The following is a 12,729-nucleotide window of genomic DNA, read 5'->3' as shown; positions in this document are numbered from 1 at the left end:
TGGGTAATTATCTACAGAAAAGAACAAAAGAACAAGAAAAGGTAAAGAGGATGGATATTATTATCTCCAACACAGTCTGAAAATAAAACAGGTAGGAAAAGGGAGAATGGACAACTTGATTTTTTTAAAAAAGGAAATGAGAAAACACTTATAACAAACTAATAGTATCATCCTGTCTGAACCTGGACACAGTCAAAGCATGCTGACACAGAAAAATTCAGAAGTGAAATCATTTTTGGAAACAGAAGATTAACCATGAAGGAAGCAATCACTTGATTCACTTTTTTTAAAGAATGAACAACATGAGGGAAAAAAACAAAAGAAAAACAGTGAGAAAGCCAGAAAAACATGATGAAATACTTTACACTGACAAAATCAAATGCTGGCACTTTCAAGACATGAAAACTTGAGTAGACTAATAAACATTATGTAAATAAAAAGGCAAAGACTTTCTTTGGGGGAATTAGAAAAAATTAAAAGGTTTAAGGTTTTCCAACACTTAAGAAATTTTATGTAAGTTCTTTCACCAAATGAAAAAAAAAAAAACTAAAACCTGCCCAGATCTTTAACAGTGATTACAAAACCAATTAAGAATTCAAGAGAAAAAAAAAATTTACTCTTGACTGTGGGTGCAAAAGCACAATTATTAACTATCTGAACCTAACAGTATATATTTTTTAAAAAATCAAGGAGGGTTTATTAAAGGAATTCAAGAACGACTTCAACATTAGCATATTAATTCACATGCTTTAACAACAATAAAGGAGAAAAAGAACTATTATTATAATAGATGCTCTTCCAAAGCATTTGATAAATTCATCACTTATTAAAAAAGAAAGACCCATAGCAAACCAGGAATAGTAGGGAATATCCTTAACTCGATAAAGTTATGTATCAATTAGTGTGTATACATGTAGAGATACATATAAAATATGTCATGATAAATTAGGACTTAATCAAGGAACACAGGCTTAATATTAGAAAAATCCACTAACATAATTCACTAAATAAAAACTACGATCTTATAAAGAAAAAAGTGTTTGATAATGTTCACATTTTATCTGATGAGGGGTAGGGTGGAGATGTAGAAAGCAATCAGACTTAAATTGCTTTCCAGGTGGATATATAAGTCTGTATTTACTTTTGCCCTGTGTAAGGTTTTGTAATTTCCCTTTACCACAAAAACATTGACATTATCCATTATTCTATTTTAGGCCAGTTTTTAGGGTATAAAATGACAGCTCAAAAAACTCCAGTAGAGCACTCGCCTAGCACATTCGAGGCCCACATAAAAATAAATAAAATAAAGGTATTGTGTTCAACTACAACTAAAAAATAAAAATTTAAAAGCAGCAGCAGCAACAACAACAAAAAACTCCAGCAAACTCTCCATTATGGAGTTTTGAGCGTCTCTTCATGAACTGTTAAAACCCTTTTAGACTTTATATTATAAACTATCATTATCCTTTGTTCGTTCAATATTCTTGGACTCAGTATATTTTTTGTATATGCTAGATGTAAAACCACTGGTTGCTTTCAACATTGCAAGATCCTAAGTCTTTATCCTTTACTGAATAAGAATCTTTAATTTTGACATAATAAAATTAATCTTATTTTCCATATGTGGTTTGTGCTTTGGGGGATTTATTGTTTGTTGATGCATCTAGATCACAATGATATTCTATATTTCCTAATATTTTTTTAAATTTACATTCCACTTTTAGTCTTTAATCCATCCCACACTTTTGCATATGATGCCAGTAAGGAATTTTGTTTTATTTTCCTCCATGTAAATGCTAGCTTTCCAACACTATCTACTAAAACTCAGGGAATTCTTGTGTATTACTATAACTATGTATTACTGTAACTAAGGTACTTTTATACTTTTACTTTTTGTTTCTACTGTGAATAGTTTCAATTATATTACCTAATAAGGTTACTGCTCTTATAGAAAAATGCTTGAAATGCTTATGAATCTATTTTCTATTTAATGAAGGTAACTTGAACTGTTTTAATAGCTTGTGGATTCTCCTTTTTTTGTCATAAACATCTAAAAATGCTGATTTTAAAATAATGAGTTTTATTCCTCACCTTTCAATATTGATAATCTTTTTCATTTATTTTTTTCTTTCACTTATGATCAGAACTTCCCATTCTGTGAAGCAGTCATGGGACAGCGAGCATAGTGGATATATTAGGACACTGGTTTAGCTACTTTAATAGAGACCAAATAACAATGGCTTAAGTAAAATGAAAAGTTTCTTACGTGAAGGCCTGACCTCAGAGTCAGTTCAGGAGAGAAGTGGCTCTGTCCATGAGGTGAATGTGCTTCTGGTACACATCCCTTTCCTTTGTGGAAAAAAACTGGTCTGTTACAGCCATAGTCACTTTCTAGCCTACAGAAAAGGGGAAACTCAGAACGACTACATGCATCTTCCTTTAAAGATGTGGCCTGGTAGTTGTAAACTCACTTCTGCTTCCATTCCACTGGTCAAAACTAAGTCCAGCAGTCAATGTTTATCATAAATTTCTTCCTTTTTTGCAATATAATTAAGTACATCAATGGATTTTTGAGATGCTGATCAATACTGATGTGCATACAAGCACATGAGTAAGTACTTTTATTACAATATTTATTACAATATTTAATTATGCTTAATATTTGATTTAAAATATGTAGAACTGATCATATAGAGTATTAAGTTTGCAGAATCCACAGTACTGAACTTAATGAAAGACTGCAATATGGGAACTAACATTTAATTGAAGTCTTAGATTTTTTTTTATTTTAACATACAAATTGCATTACATACTGACATTTAAAAGCCTACCATGAACCAAGCAAAACCAAAGGAGTTGTTATTATTTACCCTATAAATGAGAAAACTGAGGCAGCACAAATTGTATACAATTTACCTAACATTGTATACAACCAGCAAGTGGAAAAACTAGATTCCAAAACCCTGTGATTGTTCCACTACGTAACAATGCCTCACAATTAAAATTTTCTTCAATGATGGTAGTAACACAGTGTGATGGTAATAAATGAAAAATATAGAGGAATTGGAGGTATTATTATTTCTCAATGCCTTTTCTAAAATTTTTGTATATGCTAGATATAAATCCACTAGTTGTTTTCAACATTGCAAGATCCTAAGTCTTTATCCTTTACTGAATAAGAATCTTTAATTTTGACATAATAAAATTAATCTTATTTTATTCAACTCAGCATTGTAAGGGAACTTTTTATTCACTAAAATAAAACTAAAAATCTGAATTTAATTGAAAACTGATTTCTTTATAAAAATTCATTTACTTTAGACTTTTTGGGGGGAAAACTCCCATTTTACAAAACTGGACTGTCACAAGGCAGATAGAAATGGTCTACATGCAATTTGGAGGCATAATTGTAGTTAACAAGAATGCCATTAGTTTTTCATTCTCATATTAAGTGTTTTTATGTTTACTTAGGAATGAATAGATTCCTAATTCTAATCTCGCAATTTCAAAATCACTGAAGATGACTGATGAAAGTTTTGTACTCATCTAAAAAAAAAGAAAGAAAAAAAGGCAGAAGTGAAATATATGCATACCTTATATTTGTAGATGTTGGGGTTTTGAACACAGCCAATAAATAAACTAAAAAGTGGAAACAAGTCTTTTGATGGAAAAACGTGCAACATTATTTGTGAACTAAATAAAACTCAAATTTAATTTCTTTTCTGAAAATTGCTCTTTTTCTTGGTGGTTTTACTATCTGTTGGGTCACACCAATACGGTCAAATACAAAAATGTACTGAAAGTTGCTTGAAGACAAAGAAAAAGAATTCATCCGCCAAATACAAATATACTGTTTTATTCTAAGGGAATATTTCTGTGGTTTCTGCAAAGGGAAAACCCAAAGTGTAAAAGGCAAAAGAACAGAAAGGATGCTTGAGATGTTTCTTTTTTTGTTTGATAGTTTTTTTCTCTCCTGAGGGGAAAATGTAATTTTATACAATTTTAATAAAATAAGCAAACAATTGGACATATCAACAGCTATGCTTACGAGCAATGACCAATGATTAATCATATTTTCCTTACGAATTAGTTCAGGGTTCTGAGTGACTCTGTACTAACATGCAGTTGAAATCCTGATACAGTCATTTATCTGGGTATTATTGGTTGTTTTCAGTTAAAAGATACAGATTTTTTCCTTTTGGGTATTACAATTTATCTACTATGTGCTAACAGTATTTGTTTTTCATACAACTACAGAGACAGGGAAAATGTTAGTGTTTATACAAACCATAAAATTCGTATAGTGGGACTATTACACCTGATGTTTCTGGATGGTTTTATTGGCAGACTTATCAGACAATCCAATTGTTTTCCTCCAGTGGAACAAGGTCTAGAAGTAGGAAGTTTTCCAGTCAGAAATGACACACACAGATGTAATTAATCATACAGAATCAGGGCAGATTTACTTCTTTCACACAGTTCTTAGTAACAAAAGTGAGATTTGTTACAGGCAGGGGGATAGAACCATCAAGTACACAATGTCAAAAGGCCCACTTTTAATTCTGTTAAATGACTTTCATTTATTAAAAAAAAATACACCTGCCATCCCCACCTAAAATATGGGACATACTGTAAAGGATTTCAAGATTAAACTTTCTAAGAAGATTTTTTTGACTTCTCTCAGTTTTATCATAAGGTCAAATAAACCTTGGCTAAAGATGTTCTATTGACTGGCCAACATCATAAAAGCTTTGATTTCAAAATTTTGTACCAAAGAACTGAGAATTTTGATGAGGGACATAGACTGATATGGCCACACACGCCTATGACTTGCAATCCTCATAGATCTACTAAAACAGCTAGAGTTTGGAATAATGCTATAAGAAGACAGTCAATGTCTGAATCCTAACCCCAGAATCCCTATTTTCAAGTTTCCTAGGGCAACAAGGTCATCTTTTAAATGCTTTACACAAGAACCTACCGAGACCTTTTCTACCATAATTCAGATAGCTAAGTAATACTGTGTCTCTGGAACTGCCCATGGGTTTGCCAGACAAAGTTCAGGAGAGAGACTATACTTTTTGAAATGACAAGGGCCTCCAAAAACTGATGCAAAAGACAAAAAAAGAGGAATCATTTGGGAAATAGGAAGGTAAAACAATGGAAGAAAAGCTGCCACTGGGGAAAAACAAAAACAAATGGAGAGCCCCATTTCTGTGTACCACAGCTCAAGCTATGAGACAGCAGCAATAAAGGCCTGCACCCAGAGAAGTGGGCATTTTAGTGGGTTCTTTACAAACATTTCAAGACACTTGGGGTCTAATGGGCTCCACAGATCTTCTGTGTGCATAATTAGTTTGTGGAATATCATCCCCTTTACCTTTATTTACCCACCTTGAGACCCATAGATGAGAAAGCTAAACCCAGAAGGTGAAAGGGACACATCACTATTAATAGGAGTGAAGGTCATTTTCCCTGATATGAGGGGCCCCTGGTAAAAGCATCAGAGGCTTCTATCCTTCACATAATTGGCTTGGCAGTGAAAATCAAAATCAAGACCACTTCACTAACTTGGAAAAAAAGTTGTGTATTTTTATTGGGTCTTCAGGTCTGGGTCCCCCAGTCCCATCTGATGTCACTCTCAGCTTTGTATTGAATTCTCCCCTGACTTTACCAAGGTCTTGCCCAAGTAGCCAAGGTCTCACTCCAAAGCTACCTCTCTAAGGTCTAAGGTTACTATGGTAGAGTTTTATACAATAGTTTTCCTTAAAAATATTCCACAATTTTGTTATTCCCAAACAAAATAAGATTATGCACCACTCAGAGAAATTGGTTAGTCATTCTGAAGATGTCTAAGAACTATATCACTGCCAAAGAACATTTCTCAGTTCAAATTCTTTCCTTCAGTTTTCATTTGTACATCCACACTGTGGATCAACTGTTTCCCATGTCTCATAATTGAGTCAAGAGGACTTGGGCTTAAACATTGCTTTCCAACAGCTAGATGCGTTCACAGTTTGGTGCATACCAATGTGTATGAAAATAGGAACCTCACTTCCATTTTAATCTGATAGTTCAACATCAGAGTCTTCAGATTTGGCTTTGGCAAGTTCTTCATGTACCTCCCTCACCATGAGAATACGTGTTAACATGGTGTCCAGGGTACCAGGGTCTATTGGGAATGTGGAGTACCACATGGGACTATTCGGAACACAGGAGCGCTCAGGCTGAAGGTAAAACACATCATTCCTCTGCTTCACACTTTCAGAACTATTCATAGAGGGGGAAAAAAAACAAAGAAAATTAAAGATTAGAGTTCAAGAAATATGAACTATTCTTTAATATAATGGCTCTTAACTTTTCCCGATTGTGACTCATATCATAAATAACAACTATCCAGAGGAATAAGAAGGTTTATAAGCATCTTCCTGCCAGAAGTAATCTGTAACTTCACGCCTTTTCTTGAACACTCAAGAAGTCTCACCAATTGGATGTTGAGTACATAAGAAAAAATGTAAATCACAAACTTGAGTCCTTAAGACATTGTTAGAAGCAACACAAGTCAACTCATATGTAACATTACAGCTGAGAATCACACATCCTAAGTGTCCAGTATCCTAAAATGAAACCCTAGGATACTTAATATCATAAGTCAAACAACAATTATTGTTTCTTTGAGAAAAAGTGCCTTAGTGTATGGTTTACAATCATAAGGTTTCTCTAAAACAAAGGGCCAAAAAATATCTCAATTCCTTAAATATCATCTTTGTATTTGTAGGTTTAGTAAAAGAAGCTCTCCTTAGAATTTCTTTCCTACATTAATAATAAATTACTATATCCCACAAAGGTTGGGCAACACTTGTGAAGATCAAGTAACAGCAGTGATTCTTTTCAAGATTTTTTTTTTGGGAAAAACATCAAAATAAGGTGGTTTCTTTTTTGGTTCAAAATTATAACTATAAACTCTAGAATGGAGGGGGGGAAAAACTGAGAGGTTAAATCTCCCCGCTTAAGGTTATAGGCCAGCTATATTTCTGATGTTCAAGGATCTGAAATCCACACTGTCATCCGAGTTCTGAAGTGCGCTGTATGTAGTGCAGAGGAAGATCACTTACCATTTTGACAGGTAAAACTCATAAAGTCGAACTGGACATCTTAGTGGGTTATCAGTATTCTCTGCCATCTCTACACCCACTGGGACCTCATCATCTTCATTTCGTTTCCTCTTGCCAACAGTTAGTTTATCTTGAGACAGAAAATAATAATCAAAAGATTACATTAGAAAAGTCTATTTTTCAAGACTCAACACATCCAATGAGCTATGCTTCACAGTCAGAACTTTGCTATTTCTTCCCTTTCACTCGGTCATTCAACAAGATTTATTCAGCTCCCATGGAAGTTCCAGGCATTATCTGAAGGGCAGGGTTTACAGCATTAAAACAAAACAAAGTGCCTGTCTTGGGACAGTTAGGGTTCTCCAATTCACCAAAGTGGAGGCACTATGGGAAAAAAAGCATGGTGCTGGAAGATAAGTCTCTATTCTGAGCCTGGCTTATTAAAAAACTTAAGACTATGCGGGGCTGGAGTTGTAGCTCACTGGTGGAGTACTGGCCTCATATGTGAAAGGCAAAGGGTTCGATCCTCAGCACCACGTAAAAATAAATAAAATAAAGGTATTGTATCCATCTACAACTAAAAATATTAACAAAACAAAACTTGACTATGTGCAGGGCTCCTAACCATAGCAAGACAGGCAGAAAAAAGGGGTTCCATGTGCTCCTCCTCTTCTTTTTTTTTTTTTTTTTTGGCAAAGCCATGTGCTCTTCTATTATAGTAATAAACCTAGATAGAGACTGACATTCCTTTATCTGAAAATATTTCTACTGTGGGGCACACCAGTGCCTAGTGGGGCACTTGTTCAAATTGCTTTTATTCTTGTATTGTGAAAAAATGGCACTGTTCTTAGGAAAAGAAATTCTCAGTTATCATTGGATACAAAAAGAACAAATCTTTTCTCACCAATATGATTCTCCAGAGGCCAAAGATTACTACAAAGATACTAGGATGAAGGCATGCAAAGTAAGCTGTTTCTTTCCCACTTTTCCTTTCAACTTTCAAGAGAACAGTAGGTAGACCTGAGAACCCAATAAAAAAGGTTTTCTTCTTCTAAAGCTGCTCTTAACCACTTGGTTTGGGACTTTACTCAGCTTCTTGTACTATTACTTCAAGAAAAATCAACCATTTTCTACTTACAGGTTGCCTACACAGGGAGACTTCAGTATTTAGAAAACAAGTTGTATTTATTATCAACCTTGTCAAATACCTACTCAGAAAGTGAAAATATTACCTTACTGCCTCTCCCCTCCTCCAACTAGTATCAATTAAAAACACAAAGCAGGTTACATATAAACAAAACTAAGGAAACAGGATGTTCACATTAGGAGAGAGAGAGTATAGTGAAGGAGCAAATGAAAAAAGTCCGTACAAAATTGTATGCCACAATTATTTATAAATTTCAGTTTCAGAAATTTTAAATTTTTACATTCAAAACATACATTTCACTCTTAGAAGTATAATTCAATTTGGGGCATTTCAGAAGTTTTATTCTGGTCAAAACTAATAAATTTAATTTCTAGTTCTATAATATAATATTTAATATTTTTTAAATATTAAAATAACTTATTTAACAGGGTGTTTGTCAACAAAAGATCATAAACTGTCTAATAAAACTGTTCCTGCTAGCCAGGCACAGTGGCACACACCTGTAATCCCAGAGGCTCTGGAGACTAAAGCAGGAGGATTGTGAGTTCAAAGCCAGCAAAAGGGAAGTGCTAAGCAACTCAGTCAAACCCTGTCTCTAAATAAAATACTTAATAGGGTTGGGGAGGTGGCTCAGTGGTGGAGTGCCCCTGAGTTCAATTCCCAATACCCACCCCTGCCCCCCAAAACACAACCCTGTGCCTGCTGACTTTAGTCAATTGTGGATAAAAGCAGTGTGTATAGGCCTACTTTTAAAATTCATCAGAATTTCAGTGTTAACTAAAAAAAGGCACTGTAGTCAAAAAAAGATTTAGAAACAACAAGTTAAAAGTTAAGGAGTCTTTTAATTAGCAAAAATTGACTTATTTGATACCTGTACATCAGTGATTCTCTATTCTAGTTGTATATGTAAATTCCCTGAGAAATTTTTAAATGTAGATTACTTGGGCTCTACTCAATTAAACCAGTATATCTAATTTAAAAGCCAATAAAAATATACTGAAGCAAGTGATTCCTTATATTTTAAAGTAAGTCTTTAAATTTCCCTCATGACAGAGAAAAACATTGAAATGTTAAAAAGAAAGCTACATTACACTCTCCTGTGTGTGTAACTTACCATCACCCCCCTGTGATAACTGTTTTAGTAATATGAGACTTCAAACAGAAGCCTCAGACATCACCACACACCTGGCTCTGACTCTTGCTTCTGTAAAGGTGGGAAGAACCTCAGATATGTCATCTTGGTACTGTACTTCAGAGTCCTGGTCCGCCTCATCACATGGGCAAAGGAAAGCTTCAAGTGCTCAGTAACATTCTTTAGTTGAAAGTATTTGGTATTAAAAAAAAGGAGGGTGTTTAAGAGGACGATTGGTGAGTAAGCGCCCAGCTGTTTGCACTCCCACAAATGCTCTTCTTCGATGCGAGAGAACATGTAACCTAGATAGAGGGGGAAGAAACAGTACTGAGCACCTGCTACATAGCACTACATAAACTCTCAAATTCTAGGACAGGAAGGTATGAAGGGAAACATAGACTGCTCCTCTCTTTCCTCGTCTTCTTTATGTAGAAAAAAAGAAGACACACCATAAAGAAAAGGGAAGAGGGGCCAGGGGAATATTCAGTGGTAGAGTGCTTGCCTAGCATGGGCGAGGCCCTGGGTTCAACCCCCAGAACTACCAAAGTGGTGGGGGGCAGGGGGGTTTCCATCAAAGTAGACACTGAGCACTCCGCAGAAAATTATTCTAGCCTATTAATTTTATCAGAGGGTAGGGCAATCTTCCCTGTGAAGGTTCAGAGACTATAAATATTTTACATTTGTGGGCCAGATAAGCTTTCAACATTTTTGCATCTTTGTCATTGTAAAAAATAAGAAGCCACAGATAACATATAAAACAAAAAGATGTGACTTCATGCCAGGTAAAATGTATTCATAGTCAAATTTGAATTTCATACAATTTTGATTATATAAAATATTAATTCCTTAAACTTTTCTCCAACCATTAAAAAACATAAAAAATATTTATATTTGTAGCTCATTAACAACAAAAACAGGAATAATCCAGATTTGGCCCCTTGTAAGTTTTACCAACTCCTGTTGAGATCACTAAACTTATTGCCAGGTGGCTCAGTCTTAACAATATTTGAAGGCAGATGACCTCCTCTCTGCCACCTCTCTCAATTTTATATTAAGAGTGGTTACATCCTAATGACTTAGCTAGTATTCATCTTGAAAGGTAGAGGTCTTAAATAAGATTTTTTTATATACCCATATGGCCCCTTAAATTCAGGTTTTTCTTAATGTTCTCAATCCTCTTTGTTGCTATTTCTGCACTCTATTCTTGGGAGATTTTCCACAAAAATAACTACATTATTTCCAAATTCCTAGCCCCCTCTCTGAATGCATCAAATCACCATGTTGCTCCGAATGTCTCAATGGTGCTCAGCAGTCCAACCAACAGGGACATGTATTTCTGAGAATAACGAATGCTCTCTATTCTGTCAAGGCGCCTGAGATGAAGAGTGAATTATGAACTTCTCAGATAACATAAAGTCAAAGACAATTCGAGGAGGAGACTGTAACTCTCTTAACCCAGTTCTGTGTAGATACAAATGACTGAAAAGATCCAATGTTAACAGGCAGAACATGTGTGAACTATGGATCAAATGTGTGGCTTCACTGATACTATCACATAAAAAAAGAATTTTTAAAAAAGTAAATGAAATCTCAGTTTAGTTTTCATTTTGAGCAATAGTATCCATACATGCATTGAGAGAAAGTTACAATTTTACTAAAATATTCCAAGAATAAATCAAAGACTTTCTTCTCAAAAGCTCCAATATTTTATGTCAGGATATATAAAACAATTTTACAAAAAGATAATCACAAAATGTAAGCTATTTTTAAAAGTATATCATGAAAACAAGGAAGATATAAAAAAATCATCCTACCATTAGGAAGAATTGTAGGTTCCCATATTTTCAAGAGTTTGGTGAGTTCAATCATAAATCTTGAATAGGGTTCAGTAAAAATGTTATCTATTCTACCATTTTCAAACAGGTACTAAAAGAAAAAAGACATATACATATTGATAAAGAAAAAACACAAGATTAAAAATATTATTTTAAGGAAAATAGTTTTCCCTTAATTTTTATTCTTATAATAATGTAAATGATGTTTTTAATGATTCATTCTGAAATGCCAGAAATTTAAGTTAAAGGTCTCTTTCATGCTCGACACTGAGGTAAAGTTTTTGTTTTCTTTTTAAAATATAAAATTATTATAAATAATAAACATTTAGTCAGTTCATGACACTGATAAAAAAACTGGTTCTAATGCATACTTCCCAAATCATGTTTTTCTTATAATGCGTATCTGCACACATGCTCTCAAAACTTTGTTTTTCACTCTAACTACAAGATTGTTTCCTAAAATAATACAGTTAGCTAATATCAGATGACCCAAAGAAACCCAAGTAAAAAAACTATTTAGCACCTTCTAGCCACAGCTCTCAGCTCTCTCTCTCACAACCAAGCCCTCAAAAAAGTTCAAGTTCAATTACAGGACATTAAACTATGCTAGTTGTAACCATCAACAGCTATATCACAGGATATAAAATAGGGGACAGCTTGAAGAAAATACTATTTAAGAATGAATTTTCAGATAAAATTAACTTTTAAGTCAAATAAAATTACAGAACAATACAAAGCAGCACCTTTAGCATGTAATTATAATGCTATGTTATATAATTATAAATGGTATATACATATATCATATAACTATGGTATTTTGAATTTATCCATGGTTGAACATGGTTTCAAATCTGCATTTCTATCTATGTATGATCTGGAGAAATTGTTGATAGACCTTTATTTATTTTTATGTGGTGCTGAGGATCGACCCTAATGCTTCACACATGCTAGGCAAGTGCTCTACCACTATGCCACAATGCCAGCCCTTCAATGTGCATTTTTATGAAGCCACTATAAAGGAAATTTATGATCTTACTGCCAGATATTATATTTTTATTTATTTATCTTTTGGTGGTTGGGGGATGGTGGTAACCAGGGATTGAACCCAGGTAACTCAACCTCTGAGACATATCCCCAGTCCTTTTTTGTATTTTATTTAGAGACAGGGTCTCATTGAGTGCTTAGCACCTCCATGTTGCTGAGGATTGTAATCCTCCTGCCTCAGCCTCCGGAACCACTGGGATTAAAGGCATGTGCCACTATGCCTGACCACATTATAGTTTTGTTGTTGGACAATATTTGGTTTTCCCTTTTAATAAAGTCAATTTCCCAACTTAAAATATTTTATCATCATTTTGGAAAAAGTTTAAAATACAGAAAAAGTGAAGGAGAAGACTAAGCTCAGTTTACAAAGCCAACTATTAATATGCAGGGATATTTTAATCTTTAAAAAATTCCATTATAAATAGAGTTAAGGTTTATATACTTATACAAATACAT

General features: G+C 34.0%; 1 protein-coding gene across 13 annotated transcripts in view; it reads right to left on the bottom strand.

Annotated features, from left to right (window-relative positions):
* Nucleotides 1–3,840: 3,840 nt before the first annotated feature.
* Zmym4 (zinc finger MYM-type containing 4) overlaps nucleotides 3,841–12,729 on the bottom strand; it is a 145,714-nt gene continuing 136,825 nt past the window's right edge. For all 13 annotated transcript variants that reach the window (XM_005317794.4, XM_078025902.1, XM_078025900.1 and 10 more), the window contains 4 exons: nucleotides 11,209–11,320; nucleotides 9,448–9,696; nucleotides 7,116–7,245; nucleotides 3,841–6,270 (listed from right to left, as the gene is read on the bottom strand). In XM_005317794.4, the coding sequence (XP_005317851.1) occupies nucleotides 6,063–6,270; nucleotides 7,116–7,245; nucleotides 9,448–9,696; nucleotides 11,209–11,320 (699 nt within the window). In that variant the 3' untranslated portion in view covers nucleotides 3,841–6,062. The remainder of the gene's footprint in view (nucleotides 6,271–7,115; nucleotides 7,246–9,447; nucleotides 9,697–11,208; nucleotides 11,321–12,729) is intronic.

Source organism: Ictidomys tridecemlineatus, chromosome 11 (genome assembly GCF_052094955.1).
Source record: "Ictidomys tridecemlineatus isolate mIctTri1 chromosome 11, mIctTri1.hap1, whole genome shotgun sequence".
Lineage (NCBI taxonomy): Eukaryota > Metazoa > Chordata > Mammalia > Rodentia > Sciuridae > Ictidomys > Ictidomys tridecemlineatus.
This window is presented reverse-complemented; position numbering and strand designations above follow the sequence as displayed.